Below are 16,863 nucleotides of genomic sequence, written 5' to 3' on the forward strand. Positions count from 1 at the left end.
TGAAAAAAACAAGTAGAATCAAAATTTCCAATCATAAAATGTTACTCTAGTGTAATATAGTCATAAAAATAATATTCTCAAGTTAACTAAAGGGGAGGTATAATGATAGAAATTGAGATTTCATTCAAACATCAAGCTTTTGATAGACAAAGTGGGCAAGCCAGTAATCTAGAGGTTTTATTCTTCATACAAAGTCAAGAGAGCTTAGTCTACTAAGTTACTAGTAGCTGATCAAGTGATATGGCCACTTCCATTCCTGTCTTGTTTGGTTTTTTTTCAAGTTCAGAGTCATATCATGTAGTTTTTTTATCTAATGATAAATTGTTTTTTTATGTTTGTTATTACATTATTTCAACCAGGAAAATAAAAATAAAATAAAATAACCCATTTTATTATTAAAGTCAAAGAACTATAAAGTTAAAACAGAACAACTGTTAAATGCAGATATTTCAAAAATGCAAAAGTTAATCATAAATGGACCACTGAGTACTTTTCAGATGCTGTCTGTTTATGAAGTAGAACATTTTTACTTCGAATAGCATTTTAACTCTATTTTGACAGTTTGAACTAAAAATATTCTGGAACTTACATTCTGTGATTTTGTAACATATATCTGGTGTAATTTGAAAAGAAAAATTAAAAGATATTCCAACTTTCATTTCTGCACAACTCAATGGAGTGGTACTCTTAAGCAATATATATATTTTTAATTTTCTGCCCAACCCACAGTATTTGCTCAATGCTTTTATTACTGTGCTGTTTCATTGCTGCCCTTTTACGATATCTCAACATGTGATGTGAACAATTAAGATACAATTACCTGTTAGGTGTGTACAAAGGAATCTAGTAAGAAGTTTAGAAGACTTATAAATAAACCACTCTTCTGGGAGTTTTTTGTCTTGTCAAGTTGTTTTTGACATTCCTTCCTTTCCTGAAAATGTATTTTATTACAGTAAAACCTGTCAAGGCAGAATCATATGGGACGAAGTAAAATTTCTGACTTAAGCAGGTTTTCTGGTTTAGACAGTGAACATGCATTTCCTTAATTATATATAATTTTTGAGCAGAACATTATACTTGTTTGACTCAAGGGAAGTAAGATGTTTGTGAATAAAGTTATTATACTGTTTACGCTATATTTATTAGAATAAGAACAGAAATAAACATTCAGAATATACTAAGTACACAAAATCTTAAACAAATTTATTTGAAGAACATGTCCAATCTCAACTGTTTTGTTTTTTTAATGGGCCTTCTCATGTGGTTAAAAGAGAATGCCAATTATACGGCTTTTTCATGAAATTCATTTTCCCTCTTCATTTTTTCATACAATTTGACAGTGTTAATATAACTTATCAGTTGTGATGAAGTAGAAATTTCTATTTTCTCACTATCTTTTTCCATTTTATTCATCTTCTGAATCTCTCACTGTTACCATCTTGTGATTCTGTTGTAGATTTTAAATCAATTTCATCAGTTTCTGTTAAAACGTTCTTGTCAACGTTCATTAAGCTTTCTGCATTCACAGAATCAATCTACTCAATCAGAGTTTGGATTTCGCTAGAATTGTCATAACAAATAACTTCTCCACAATCTGCACCATTATCAAGAATAAATCCACAGTTTTGAAAGCACTTTATTACGCATTCATCTTTTGTGCATTTGATTAAATGACTTAAAAATGCAATTGCATCTAACACGTCAATTTTATGGTCATTTCAGATGCTCTCATACAGTCATCCATATTTGCAATAATATGGTGAAGCATCAATATTCTGTATTTCAATTTTATACAGTGTATGATTACATTATCTAGTGGCTGTAGAACTGATGTTGTACATAGAGGTAGAAAGACTAAATGAACATTTGGAAGTTGAACTTTTGTGTGATAAGTTACATTATTTAAGAAAAGTAGAATGTTCCTATTTTCTTCTTTCATTCTCTTGTTTAATCTGTTCAAAAATTCCTCGAATGTAGCACTTGTCATCCACACTTTATTATTTACTTTCCTTTCTACAGGAAGTTGATTCTTCCTTAAATTTTTAAAACAGCGCAGATTTTCACTTTTACCTATTACCCATGGTTTCTCTAGTTTTTCATCAGCAAATATGACCAAAAGTACAGTCAATTGTTCTTTTAAATAGTGACCTTTGGAATAATGACGGCAGAAAAAAGAACAGAATATATTTAACCAATACTTACTGCAACAAAATGTCTGAGAATTTATTAGTATTTAAAAAAAATATTAATTAAATAAGAATTTAATATTTAATCAAAAACATTTTTTCCACCTTACGTTCTAATCTTGTTGATAGATGAGGTAGGGGAAAGTTAGTTTTCCATCCGTGTTACACAGGTTCCGCTATATAGAGGGTCTTTTATAAATGAAATCTTAAGATAATGCTGCAAAATTTTGATATTTCTGGCTTGTACAGTTTTCCACCTTATGCAATTTCCGGCTTAGACAGGTTTCACTGTATTATAAATTAAATCTGTTTGAAAACAACAGAAATTTTCTTCAATGACAAACATCAAGTAACCTTAGTTAAGTTTAGTGACTGTGGGTGGGTGATGGCAAAATGTTTCAAAGACTCAAATTCTTATTATTAAATAAATTATACTGGTTAGATATTTGATTTTGACCAAAAATATCATTAACAAATATCATGAGATATAGCATGCAAATTGATGGTGATATGATTTTGGAAAGGTCAGGTTGCAATTTGCTGATAAATTTTTGTCACTTTTTGCTATGTTTTTATGCTTTTATAATCAGAAGTGATGATTACTGTAATTGTCAAAAGTAAAAAAAAAATATATCAATGAACATTGGTGAAACTGGATATATGCAATTGAACTTTCTGATCAGCAATTCAAAAAAAAAAAAAAAAGAATCCTGGTGTGAAAGAAGTTTTTTTCAAAACAGCGTTGCACAACAAAATTTTGAAAACTTTGAAAAAAGTGATAGAAATGCTAAATGAAATTATATGACCTTTTAAAAGCCAGAACTAGTCACCATGTGGTAAGTTTGTCCTGAGTGTTTGACCTACATATTGGAAGATGCAAAGATAAATCTGATTAACACAACCAAAAGCAGTTTAAATTCACTAAACCTATAAGTTGCTCCATGAAAGAAATGTTATTTACTTAATCGAATCTCAAAAATGCAACTTCCAGTATGTAAGCCAAACCAAAACAACTATATGAAAACATTTTAATAATTACAAATGAACAGGTTTGGGAGGACATCAGTGATAACTCCCTCATTGTTCCAGAAAGAGTTAAGACTAATCAACACAAGATTAATTGAAATAAAGCAAGAAGGTATAAAAATAATCTTGCTTCATTTCAGTTACATCTGATTAAAATGCAAAGAAAATTAATCATGTAGTTTGTAAAATTAAACAAAATTACCTGAGATTGACTGTATTATAACTGGTTTAGTGGGGAGGCTAAGAAAGGGTAAGATGTGTCTATCAGAAAATCATGAATGTGTAAAACAGTTGATTCTTAAAAAATTAATAAATGTGCAAAATACAATAAAAAACACATTTTATGTTCCTAATAAACTTTTTTCAAGAAATATGTTGAATAAACAGAAGATGTTGGCTATTTGAAACTGCTATTTTGGGTTACTAAATTTAGTTACCCAAAGATATTTAACTTTTGTTTGTTTTCTCAATTCTAAGAGTGATAGTATAAAGATTTAGGGTTGACTTTGGATGAGGTAATTGTTCAAGAAGTAGGTCATTCATAATTGTTATATGTTATAATTCAAATCTGTAATTAAGTACTCGACTTCTGACCAGACAGTCTAGTGTTGATATTTAAAGAACAGTGGGAAAAAATTATGACAGATTTAATGGTATTAACTTGCAGCATCCAGTCCAAATTGTGATTCAGATCGAGGCACGGTGTATGTAGAATTTGATGATGGAGATTCTGGCCGAATACCTTTGAAAGACATATGTATGCTTCCATCAGATTATCCAATCGTGTGTAAGTTTACATATGGGTTACTTAAAAACATTTTATTTGTTTACAACACATTGTGCTTAAACTTACCTTTTTTTCTGTAAGGATAAAACTTATATTTTTCATGTATGTGTGTATATATATGACCAAGTTCTTCTTGAATTATACAATTTAAAAGTGAAAGTAGTTACTTTTCTCATAATTTTTTGACCACCAGTTGCGTAGTGACGTGTTTATGAACTTATAATTCTAGAAACTGGGTTTTAGTAGTTGTGGCAGGCACAACACAGATAACCCATTGTGTAGCTTTGTGCTGACCTGCAAATAAACAAAACCTACTTTTGCTTGTTTAAAATAAATTCAGTTTCAAACTGTTCAGAGTTAGTGTATGTCTGAATTATCTTGTGTGAAAGAGTCATATGTGCCTCTGTACATTGTGGAGCATTCTTCTGATCAGACAGTGTTATGGAGATTCTGCCACATTCTTTAATCACTGCAGTATAAAATGTGTAGTATGTTAAGGAATATAGGTGTATGGCATCCAGAGGGATTCAAAGAAGCATTGTACATGTTTCACATGAATTCTTTTTCTTACCATCTGTCTGAAATTTTATTGATGTTCAGGGAGCTTATTTCAGCTATACTGATATAATAACAAGAATTTCTTGTGTCTAGACCACTTCCAGCAACAGTGGATCCCAAACTATTTTACTTTGGAGCTCCCTTGATATGTATAAAATTGTTTGATGTCCCTTCCCCAACCTATAACTTTAAAATGATGATTAAAAACCAGTGCCATAGTAAAAATAGTAGCATTCATTTCTGACATACATTTAATTAATTCAACATATTTTTATTGGGTTATTGTTTATTTATAATTAAAATTAATTCAGCATTGCTGCTTTCACCAGCTCTCCAGAAAAGCTTCACAACTCTCCAAGGGGGCTATGTTCTCATCTTGGGAAACACTTCTATACAATGTCAATATATATCTGAACTATATCTATCTGTCAGAAGCACCAAAGTGTAGTTGATCTTTCACAACCTTGTCCAGACTGTCTAGTCCTGTTAAGGACCTGGATACATACCAAACAAGGAGTTGCTAATAACCAAAATGTTTTTTACTATTTGCAACATTCAAATGATTCTGACAACACATTTCTGTTAATGCTCTCTGCCAACAGTCAACAATCTCTTTCAAAAAAAGTAGCCAAAATTAACTCGATCATCAAATCAACAAAAGATAAAATATGTAGAAAAGTATGGGCATGTAACATGTAGAAAAAGTTCTGAAACAGTTGTGGATTCTAACTATCAGGCATGGGAAACATGCATATAACTAATGATCTATCAATTGTTTAAAACTTCATTCAGGTGTAATTTTCAGTGTTGCCATTTCACAATATTTTCAAATTACTGTTTTAATATTAAATTCACCTGCTTTTTCACAATTTTGTAAGAACACAGTATTAGGCCAATCTCAAATATTACACATAATGATACAGTACAATTATTATTCTAGTGTAAATGTTGGAATATATTGAGGGCTCTCTCTATATATATGCTTGGTCTTAATTTCAAACTTTTTTACCTTTTGCAAGATAAATAAAACGGAGGCCTATATAAATGTACAAAAGACAATTCTCAATCAATTTCCTAGTAAGAAAGTCTTCCAGTAGTAACAGTTTTTACAACTGTTGAATATATGGTTCTTCCAACAATAACAGTTGTCATAATTGTTAGAGATATAGTTCTTCTAACCATAACAGTTCTTATAATGACATTTCCAACAATAACAAAAACCATATCTCCGAATAACGACAATAGTTGTAATTGTTGAATATATGGTTCTTTCAACAATAACAGTTATAATTGTTGAATATATGGTTCTTCCAACAGTAATAACAGTTATAATTGCTGGAGATATGGTTCTTTTAATAATAAAAGTTGTTGTTAGTGTTTAATATATAGTTCTTGTAATGGTAACAGTTCTTATAATTACTGGAGATACGGCCCTTCTAATAATAAAAGTAGTTGTAATTGTTGAATATATGGTTCTTCTAACAATAACAGTTCTCAAATTATTGGATGTATGGTTCTTCCAACGACAGTTGTTGTAATGGTTGACAAGTTGGCCATAGTTTCACACTTTTCTGACACGTTTCTTTTAGTATTTATTTATGGAAACAGAGGCAACACTGAATTTCCTAATTATTTTAATTAATTGCTCCCCATTAATTTTCTTGTATAATGTGTAAATTTTTGCATGCAGTGAATGAAATAAAAATTGATAAAACAAGTAAAGTTGAAAAGCAGTTTCATATTTTTGCTCATCTACATTTGAAAATTTAAATTCTACTGGATTGGCAAACAAGATCCTGGAATTTCATTACTAACTTGTTAAGTTTACTAATATAAAATTGTTTGTGAACATTTTTCTGAGTTTTTATTTCAAATGATTTAATATATATAAAAGAATCTTTGATAAATGGAAAATAAATTTCTCATATCTCTTCCCTGTATTTTGTTACAGCAGTTGATTCCAATCCTCTAATGCTCCTTGGAAAACGTAGACAGCACAGACTCTCTGGGGAAAGTGTCACAGACAGTTCAGTTAACACATTGGCTACCAGTGGAGAAAAAGTTAAAACCAAAAAGAATAAAAATAAATCAAAGTCAGGAAAGAAAAGTAAGACTTAATGTTGAAAAAAATATCAGTTTTCTTTTAAAATCTTCTTCCACACTTTGCTTACCATTTTATTCAAACATGTAAGATGCTAGGGTAATAAAGTGTTCATACATTTGTTGTAAATTATAGCATATTTCTGTAAATAACTTTAGGACACAGTAGTAACAGCTTAATTTTGCTCTCTTTTATGTGAACATACTAGTTACGATATTAACTGATTTTGAAATCAATTTTTCAATAATAATTTCAATTTATCTCTAATTATATTCTATGTTTGATTAACTTGGAACACAACTATTGTTATTTGTAGAGAATTGTATCTCACAAGAGCAGAATACCCAAGACCATTCACAATTAAGTGATGTACTTCATTTAGTAAATGTCTCATCTGTCATCAGTACAGTTGAATCCCAAAATACACTCTACACTATTGATACCACAGCAACAAAAAGTGTGAAATCTTCTCCAGAGAAGGAAAAGGAGAAAAGCTCCCAAAAAAAGAAATCAAAGAAAAGCAAAAGTGAATCAAAGAGCAAAGTAAAAGATAAATCAAGAGAAAAGGAATTACATCACCTTGGCAGTTCATCTGAAGCAAGTGTGTGTGGTCCTCCATCATTAAAATCAAGAAAGCACAAAAAACATAAGGATGATCATAAACATCGGCATCGCCACCACCATCACCACTGTCATCATCACCACCATCATAAGAAACATAAGCATGATAAACGAAGCCACCCAAGCAGCCCTGAACATTCCCATTCCCCGTCCTCATCAAGCAGCGATGCTAATATGCCAAATGTTACACCAATGACTTTTGAACAGAGTACTAAAAGGGAAGAAGAAAAAACTGAGGAATCACCACAGACAGAAACATTCAGCTCTAGTACAGAAAATAAGAAGTCACAGCTGATGGTGAAGATAAGAACGAATTCCACAGACATTTCTCAAGAAGACAAAAAAGAAAACAATGAGAAAGAAATAAACAAAACTGCTGATCCAGAGTCTTCCTCATTTAGTAGCAGTGATAGCTCAGAGAGTTTACACATTACCAATGACAAACAAACAACAAAAGCAACTTATGTTACTGAAGAGAAATCTCACAGTAAGAAAGTGAAGGTAAATTTTAATTTTGTTGATGTATTATCACACTGAAGTAATTTTACTTACTGCTTCTATTACGTTTTGAATATACATTACAAGCATGTTGATCAGCATTGATTTTTTACCTTTTTTTCACACGAATTTAGTTCTGAATATTTCTCAAACCTTTTTTTAATTATTTATCAAACGTAGATAATTTATACAAATTAAATTTTTGTGTCACAGACTAAGAAATCCAGTGAAAAGAAAAAGAGGAAACATCGTCTCCCCTCAGTTGAAAAAAGTAAAATAGCAGGTAAGAAAAATACATCCAAGAGCATTGTTTAGGTTATGTTATCAATACTTTCATTAAATAATTATATCCATTAGATATGTATTGCAGCATATTCTGATGATGGTAGTTGTTTTACTATAAACATACAAGACTTTTATCATGCTAAAAAAAGGCTATTTTGTCATTTATTATGAATGTTATTTTTAAACACCATCCATTGTTATTTGTTTCTGAAAGCTGTATTTAAGTTGCATGACTGAGATGACATGATTGGTGCCATGTAATTTTTTTTGTTATGAGATTCAAACTTCTGTCAGTGTTCTGTCACTAAATGAAACTTTTGTTTCCACTTTTGGATTACTAAAGTGGTGTTTTTGTTCCCTTCTTTCTTTTATTTGTATTCTAGTAACATCTTTTTCTCTCTTTTTTTGTATCACCATATTTTGTTTTCCTTGTATGTAGTGAACTGATTTGTGTGCACGAATTGTTTTGTTTGTTTTGAGTTGCTCCATCTTGCATCCCCATCATCCTGTCTGTGTGTCTGATTTGCATGGATCTTCAACATGTTGCATGCAACTTACTTTCCATTACCTAATACTTCACAGCCTTTCTCCCAGCTCAGCAACTCTGGCGGTGGGCTGGGAAAAGTTTCCGACGAGCCAACACTAAAGGAAAGGCAAAGAAAGAGTTTTACAAGGCCATCACCAGGGGGAAAGAGACAATCAAGGTAGGCTGGGCCTGGACTAGCTCGTACCTGAATTGTGAAAAATCTGTTTCCCCCCACATTTTTAACACTCTGACAACTGGAATAAATTTTATAATCTTCCAGGAAGGAAATCTCAGTCACTGGAGTGTTAACTTCTGGAAAGCAAATCTTTTTCTTTCTTTCTAATTTTAATTTTAATGACAAAATTGTATTAGTCTTTCAGTGTCTTGTGAACTAATTTAAACAAATTTTTCGTAAACAGTAATTTCTATTGAAAACTTTGAAAGTTGGCAGTTTGGGTAAAAATGTGCTCAGAATTTAAGAACACTGTGTAAACATATTTCTTGATATCACTTTATAGAATCATATTTTGAAAAATTAAATCTATTAATAGTAAATGTTGTATTAAGCAGTGTTTATTACAGATAGTATCCATGTTGTAGAAATTCTCAAACAGGTTATATTACGTGTGTAATATTGTCTTTTATATACAGGACTGATTATTTTAGTACTGATATTAAATCACATTATGAATTTGAAAAAAAATATAGTCACAAACAATATGATTAATTTGTTTGAAGATTGGTATTTTGTGTATATCACAAATTAACTTGACATTTCTGTATAGTTAGGTTGATGTTTTTGTTTTATTTTCTACTGAGTAACACAAAGAAATTGTTTTACTCATAGTGCATATTAAAACATATGTGCCTTTTAACCTGGTACCTCAACACATTTTTTTTAAAAGCATGCAGATAATATGTTCAGGAGTTATATTCATAAATATTACAAACCCAGTGTTTTAAAACTCTGTAGATCAATTTGATTATGCAGAAAGCAATGTGTACCATCATGTGGTGTGTTTAGATAACACCATGGGCATATGGCACTTATGGGTATAAAAGCCATTGTTCAAAATCATATTCAAGCACTTTTGAATGTGATTGTTCATAAAATCCTGTGATGTTTGTCCATTGTTTTAAAATAGGAAAATAAATAAAACATCTAACTAGTGGAATGTTACTGTACAACAAAGGTTTCATGATTTTTCCTCTTAATGAACAGAAAAACAGAGTAAAACATATATTTGTGCATTCAAGTGTAATGTGTCCTCTATTTGTAATTTAATTTTTGATATGATTTTTGAAACAGAAATTATTATAAAACACACTTTAGTAATTTAGTTCCACAAAACCAAAACTGAAAACAGTGCAAGTCTCATGAATAGATAAAACAGATCATTTCATCGAGTAATTGAGAGGTTTCTAAATAAATACAACTCCATTCAGAATTTGTGCCTAAGTAAACAATGGTTCATTTACTTACCTATCTTTCATATAAGGTCAGTAATCTTGTCTGATCTAATAAATGTGTTATTAATAAACTAAACCCATCCCATTCCTGATAAATACCAGATCCAGTCAACTTTATTTGAAATGCTTTACATTTGTTACATTTTTAAGATCTGTTTGCATAACACTTTTTTCCATAGAGCTAATTAATTTAGCTGTTGTTGAATTTCTTAGGTTTTTTTATGAGCACTTTTTTGTATGATAATTTCGAAGATGAAACCTCTTTTATCTAAAAACAAGAAATTTAACTTAATATTGATAGTGTGCACACAAATTCCTTTGGTTTCTCACCCATAGGTTGGCGACTGTGCCGTATTCCTGTCCACCGGAAGACCCCATCTACCATACATTGGAAGAATCAAGACAATGTGGCAGTCGTGGGGGGGCAACATGGTGGTGAAGGTGAAATGGTTTTATCACCCAGAAGAAACAAAAAGAGGAAGTCAGCTTCTCGAGACAAAGGTATGCCAGCTGCTGTGCTTATTGTGGGTGTGAAATAAAAGGATGTTCTTTCCACAATTAGATAAACATTTCCAATTTTGTGAGCCTTAGAATGATTTGTAGGTTGAAAACGTGACTTATGCCCATTCTAAAACCTGCCATATGTTTGGTTAACTGCATGTAACACTCAGCATTGTGTAGTGTTTCTTTAGTCTGGAAAACCAACCTCACTAACTTTTGATGGATCATTTTGAGCTATTTGAAACTTTCCAGGAAAGGTAAACTTAAAACTACTAATTGGATTGACTAAATGTTTGGTTAATGGCTAGAATCAGATTTAATTAGTACCATGTTGATTTTAAAGGTTGCAATATTTGAGGTCAATAGTATAATTCTCTTATGTATGTCATGTTTAGTGGATAGATATTAAAACAAACAGAATAGTAATTCAAAATAAATGCAGAAGTAGTCATTCACATATTGACCTTATATTCAGTATTTAATTAAGATTCAGGGCAGAGGTGGTCATGTACTTTTTGGTTTTATGTGTAGTAGTAATTAAGAACCACAGCAGAGGTAATTAATACCATATTAATTTCATGTTAAGTGATTATTTACAAATAAAACTAGAAGTTTAGGGTTAAGCAATTTTATTAGATAGAAATGTGTCCATTTCACTCATCATTTCATTCAGGTAGGAGTTTTAACCATTATATAGATGCATGTTTTTTCAATTAGTTGTAGAACATGTATTTAAAAAGTAAGTATTTGGTAGTTTCAGTATGTATATTCCACCATTTGTATTTTCTAACAATATGCAGTTTTTAACACTATGTTTCTCATTAGACAACTGTTACACTTATTGTAACTTATTTTCTAACAATAAGACATTTAATATTACGTTCCATTTTTAGGAGTTGATGTTTAGTATAACAGTCATCTTCAACAGAGATATCTTTGGCAAGTTCTTTTGGTAGCATTGTTTTAAGTATGTTTATGTTGGAGTACTGTGGTTTTAAGGGTGAAGTGTGCTTTACTGATTTTACTTTCAGGGTGCACTGTTTCAGTCACCACACATGGATGAAAACGACGTACAGACCATATCCCACAGGTGTGAACTTCTCTCTTGGACAGAGTACAAAGCCAGGAGGATTGCAGAAACATCAAATGAAAATTTCCAGTATGGCTCAATATTTGACAACAATGATATCTACTACCTAGCTGGAAGCTATGATCCTCTTACTGCAACATTGAGCCTAGAAGAAGGAGTTTCCTAAGGTGTTTGTTACCAGTGAAGATCTGTGGTATTCTGAAAGTATCTCTCTCTCACCAGTAATTTACTTTCTATTCATTTTCATAAAACACATGCTATCTTTCTTCAGAAGGGGCAACCATTGTACATAGACCTGTATATAAGCAGTTTAGTTAAAGAGATCTAACTTACTTTCACTAATTTATCACTCAGGTTTGAAGAGGAGTCCCCCCTCCATACACACTCACTTGTATTTCATGAAATTGCAAATGTAATTCTGATGTTTACACACACACACACGACTAATAATTTAACATTAATAAGGAATAATTGTTCATTAGTAAGAAACAAGGGTATGCAACATGAGTTTCAATTTCAAGACTACTAAGCAATTAATTGATTAGTTTTTTTAATTACCAGCTGCTAGGCCTTATTAAATGCACGCACAATTAAAAGTTTTGTTCATCAGTGTAATGTATCTAATGTTTCTTAGAGCATAGGAGTTTAAAAACAAGTTGAAACAGCACTCAATAGTTTGAACATTGTTACAAAATCGTTTTCCTACTACAAAAGAGCCCATTGTAGTTGGCTTATTTTCTTATCTGTTTACAAATTCCACTTCTCCTGGAGCTCTGATTGCTATCAGTAATAATCTGGTGATTGGAACACAAAAAGTATTTGTATTCAAAAGCAATTTCTCACTAGTTCATTTTTAGTTTTATTTGCATCTTTTTACAGTGGTGCAGAAAGAAATATACATATACAAATGATACTTATTTTAGAACATTGTATCCTTTTGTAAATAAAGGGTAGCAATAAATGTGGAAATATGAAACTGGAAAAACAATCTTTAAAAATTAAAGTCAATTCAGAAAACCCTTTTAAATTCACATGTTACAAAATCCATTTCAGAAATGCTCAAGTAGTGGAAGTCATTTTTCATTGCAAAAAAAACAAACAAATTTGAGCTTGACAATAGTCAACTGAATGACTGGACTGTTTGCTACCTGTGGTATAGTTTGCCACTAATACAATAGATAAACATATGTTGATAAGGCAGATGGTTATGAAAGAGGTTTGTGCCTTAAATGTTGATATTTGCAAGAAACAAACGATGGGAACAAAAAGAGACCATTTCTTTTCCTTAACCTTATCAATCAAGACTGTTTGTTTACCACAATGTCAGCATTCCAAGCACAGGCGATCTAGATTTCTGATAATGTTAAACTGATAATTAAAGAATTGAGTACTTCAAATAATGGTAACCACAGAGGATTAGAGTTAACTGTGTGGATCTTTAATTCAGTTTTAGAAAAAAAAATGAAAGTGGGAGAAGTGAAATAAGAAGTTATATTGATTCTGAATACAGAAGACATTTATGGTCTTGGTGTTATTCTTATAATTTAATAGCTTTACTGATAAAACAATGTCAAAAAGTCACTCAGTGGTTCTTGGGACGCTGCAGTTGTGTGGAATATACTAATGAAGCACAAAATCAACTTGTCAAGAAATAACTTGGGTGAAAGTTTGCAAATACCTTTTGTACCATGAAAAAAACAGTAGTAGACCAGCCACTGTTTATGGATGCTAAGTTCCACACAGAGCTGTTGTTAAAGACGTTTGGGGGTTTAATACTGAGACATAGAACAATTATGATTCAAATTAACTAAAGTGACTGAATTATAAATGAAACAAAAATTGTGTAAAGTGTTTCTCAATCCTCACACACAAAGGAGTTTCTCAGAAACAAATAAGTAGAGTTTTGGACTATTCAGCAACCAAAGCTCTTATGTACAAGTCACTAATACAAGGATTTCAATTGGAGGCCAAAGTGTAGTGTATTCACAATACACAAGCTTTAATTTTGTTATAGCTTGTTTTGTAAATTAAGGAAAGCTGAGATTTTATGCAGAACACAGATTTTTTTCTTTATAAAAACCCGTCAATATTAAAATACATGTATAGTCTTACATGCAATTCTGAATATTTTAAAAGAGAAATGTAAATTACTATATATAAATATATATATATTATATATAATATATCTTATATGAAACTATTACCTGGTGTGTACGCTTATATTTTTCTATGGTTAGACTGAGAATGTTGGTGAATGCAAGAGTACAATCTGAATGTGTAGATATTATTATGAAGTTAGTAGAGAGAAAAGCTTTGCTATTTTGTACAAGAAAATGTATGTGCAACTGCATTTGTCTGTGATGGGAAAGCTAACAAACTATGCCTGCCACGTTTGTCTAAGAAGAAATCAAACTTGGATAGAATTTCTTTAGTTGTTCTTCAAATCAAACTCTTTTTTTGAAAAATGTTTTGTGTAATAATAAGTTATAAAGTTTATGCAACATTTGAAGACATATCATGTAATGATAATTGTGTTGTTTTATGTTGTGCATTTCTTGTAAAATAAGGTACTTAATACAGTTAAGTACCATGTTTTACACAATTACTTGTACAGAGAGTTATTCAGTGGCTTCAAGAGATGTTCAATAAATCTGTAAGTATTGCTATTTTCCTGTGATGATTTGGCTGGAAATCTCAAGATTTTGAAGAATTCACAAGAAGTTGAGAAATATAGAAAAACAATATTGAAACAAAGTAAATGTTGATAAACCTCCTGATGAGTGTTTGTTTGTTCTTTATATGTAAATGTTTCATCTCTCATAATATGTTGTTCTTAAACCAAAAAGATAGTGCTTATGTGATACTTTGTTTTAAACATATTAAATCCAACAACAATCTCAGAGATCACAGACTTAGCTGCAGAATCATGTAAATGAAGTAATTTTTTAAAAGAATTATTGTATTGGTTTTAGAAACTTTTAAAGAACATTCTGGGTGAACAACATTTATTTGATCATTATACTAAGTGTTAACTAAATTTTTATTTTTACTTTTTAAAAAAATAAAATATTAAATCCTCTTATTTCAGACTGTTACTGCATATAGACAGTTGTTTTTGATGAGTATTTTTTTAAATTTTGCAATTTTATTGTGAAGTTTTGAAAAAGAAATGGGTTAGTGATGCATAAAAATACTTAAAAGGCTGTTAACTCATATTTCATACCACATCAAACTTCTGTGGGTGTACTTTTGGATTAAATATATTAATTTAATTACAGTTTTTTACTAAATTCATCTTTAGAAAAATTAGAATGTCTTACTCCATTGTCATAAAATTACTTTTTAAATAATAACATTCAAAAATAAAAGTTCAGTACCAATTTAAACACCAACACTAAACTTTGGTACATCTGTTGTATGAGCTGTGGATTAGTTGTCAAAACTATGACTTAGCAATATAATGCTTTTAAAACGTTTTAAATAAATATATAAAAAAATGTTTGAGTTCTTAGATCTTGTTTGGTGAGTTCACTTGCTGTTTGTATATGCATTTGACACATTTTTGTTCAAAAGAATGTTTTAACTGTTTTTTTCTTTTCTAAATATAAAAGATTGTCTCATGAAAATAGCTTTCAAATCATCAAATCTGTCTTACAAAAATATTCAAAAGTCATGTACTACTATGGTATTTTCATGTCACCTTTCCTATGTCATTTTTCAACTATCACATCTTAGTTTTGTTGCAATAACTTATTGGGCTGTAATTAATTTTACAAGGATGTGTTGAAGTGATTCTTGTGAAATATTTTGTTGCAAAAACAATAGTGCATGTTTTGAACTTGGATAAACCATAATAGTCTAACTCTTGCATCACACCTTGCCTTAAATCTTTAAAGAAACATTTAAAGTTTAGCCTAGTGGATAGCATTTCTAATTTCTGTTCCTAAAGTTTGTGGATCAAAACCCACAAGGGTAATCCTTTTCAAGGTTTTGTACCTGAAGACAGCAACTGATTACAAGCCAAAATGTAGCATCAATTAGGTTGAAAATTACTAATAAAAAAAACAAAGTGATAACTTAAATAGTAAGGCAAGGTAAGTACAGACCACTACATGAAGTTAACTGTGAACAAGCTTACAACTGGAAGAGACAGCAGATCAGTGGTTCCTAAATGTTTGCCAATGACAACATTCCTGCTGTCACATGCAACATTTTTATGTTTTTATTTATGCTTCCTTTAGTGAAACACCTAGGAACTAACTGTGAGAGAGTTTGAAAACCACTGAAATGTAAAGTCAAATTTTGGTTCCCATGATTTAAATTGCTGTTTAAGAGTTCAAGTGTTAATGCTGTGCAAGGAAGTCTATAGAATGTACCTGACAGGAAATTTTAAAATAAACTTGTCTTTTTTTGTTAGGTGCTTTTACAATGTTTATGATTATTTTTCAACTACTGTGTTATTCTGGATTTCATGCTAAAATTAATTATTTTTACTATATCTGAAGACAAACAAATTTCAATAACCCTCTCCTGGCCTTTGGGTATTATATTATTTATAACCAATAGAAAGAAAAGTTTGTACTTTCCAAGTTTTTTTATTACCCTAGAACATTCAGCCAACAGGTTTTGAAATAGTTGGCCTTAGTCCCATTGTTTACCTTTGTCTTAAATTCAGCTCAAACAATTAATGTAATTCCTTAATCCATCTGTAGCTTAGTTAGAAAACCAGTGAAATTACAGTAGTTTTATGATATTGTAGTTGTAATGCTTAATAATATTTCCTATTCTGAAGTGGACGAGTTAAAAACATCTGTACTACAACACAGGCATAAAATAAAAATTAAAAAATGCTTAGTGCCCCTCGGGAACTTTAGTGATATGAGTAAAAAAGTTAAAAACAAGATTATACATGTAATTCCAAATTATTATTTTTTATAAATACTTATTTATTACAAAGTAATTAAAATATAAAAATTAAAAACGTATTAGGTTAGATAAGAAATGCAAATGATAGTGATCACTTTACGTATCTTGAACTAAACACTTGTCAAGTAATTTATTGCTTTTTTATGTTACTTTACTAGTTAGAAACAGTAAATACAGGTAGTTACAATTTGTAGTCACACTAGAATAATGTATTTTTGATTTTATATTTTTTCAACTTTCAATTCAGTTTGTTAGGGTAGAGAAAAAGTACAAAATTCTTCCATAGAA

At 30.5% G+C, this 16,863-nt stretch overlaps 1 protein-coding gene across 5 annotated transcripts in view; it reads left to right on the forward strand.

The window, feature by feature from the left end:
• Positions 1–16,065, forward strand: part of LOC143254958 (BAH and coiled-coil domain-containing protein 1-like) — a 41,059-nt gene extending 24,994 nt beyond the window's left edge. The window contains exons 14-20 of one of the 5 annotated variants that reach the window (XM_076509887.1): positions 3,880–3,999; positions 6,509–6,664; positions 6,975–7,780; positions 7,991–8,060; positions 8,645–8,766; positions 10,395–10,559; positions 11,591–16,065. In XM_076509887.1, the coding sequence (XP_076366002.1) occupies positions 3,880–3,999; positions 6,509–6,664; positions 6,975–7,780; positions 7,991–8,060; positions 8,645–8,766; positions 10,395–10,559; positions 11,591–11,815 (1,664 nt within the window). In that variant the 3' untranslated portion in view covers positions 11,816–16,065. The remainder of the gene's footprint in view (positions 1–3,879; positions 4,000–6,508; positions 6,665–6,974; positions 7,781–7,990; positions 8,061–8,644; positions 8,767–10,394; positions 10,560–11,590) is intronic. The other 4 variants (XM_076509889.1, XM_076509888.1, XM_076509891.1 and 1 more) reach the window with 4 other exon arrangements.
• The last annotated feature ends 798 nt before the right edge of the window (positions 16,066–16,863 follow it).

The sequence above is a fragment of the Tachypleus tridentatus genome, chromosome 7 (assembly GCF_004210375.1).
Source record: "Tachypleus tridentatus isolate NWPU-2018 chromosome 7, ASM421037v1, whole genome shotgun sequence".
Taxonomy (NCBI): Eukaryota; Metazoa; Arthropoda; class Merostomata; order Xiphosura; family Limulidae; genus Tachypleus; species Tachypleus tridentatus.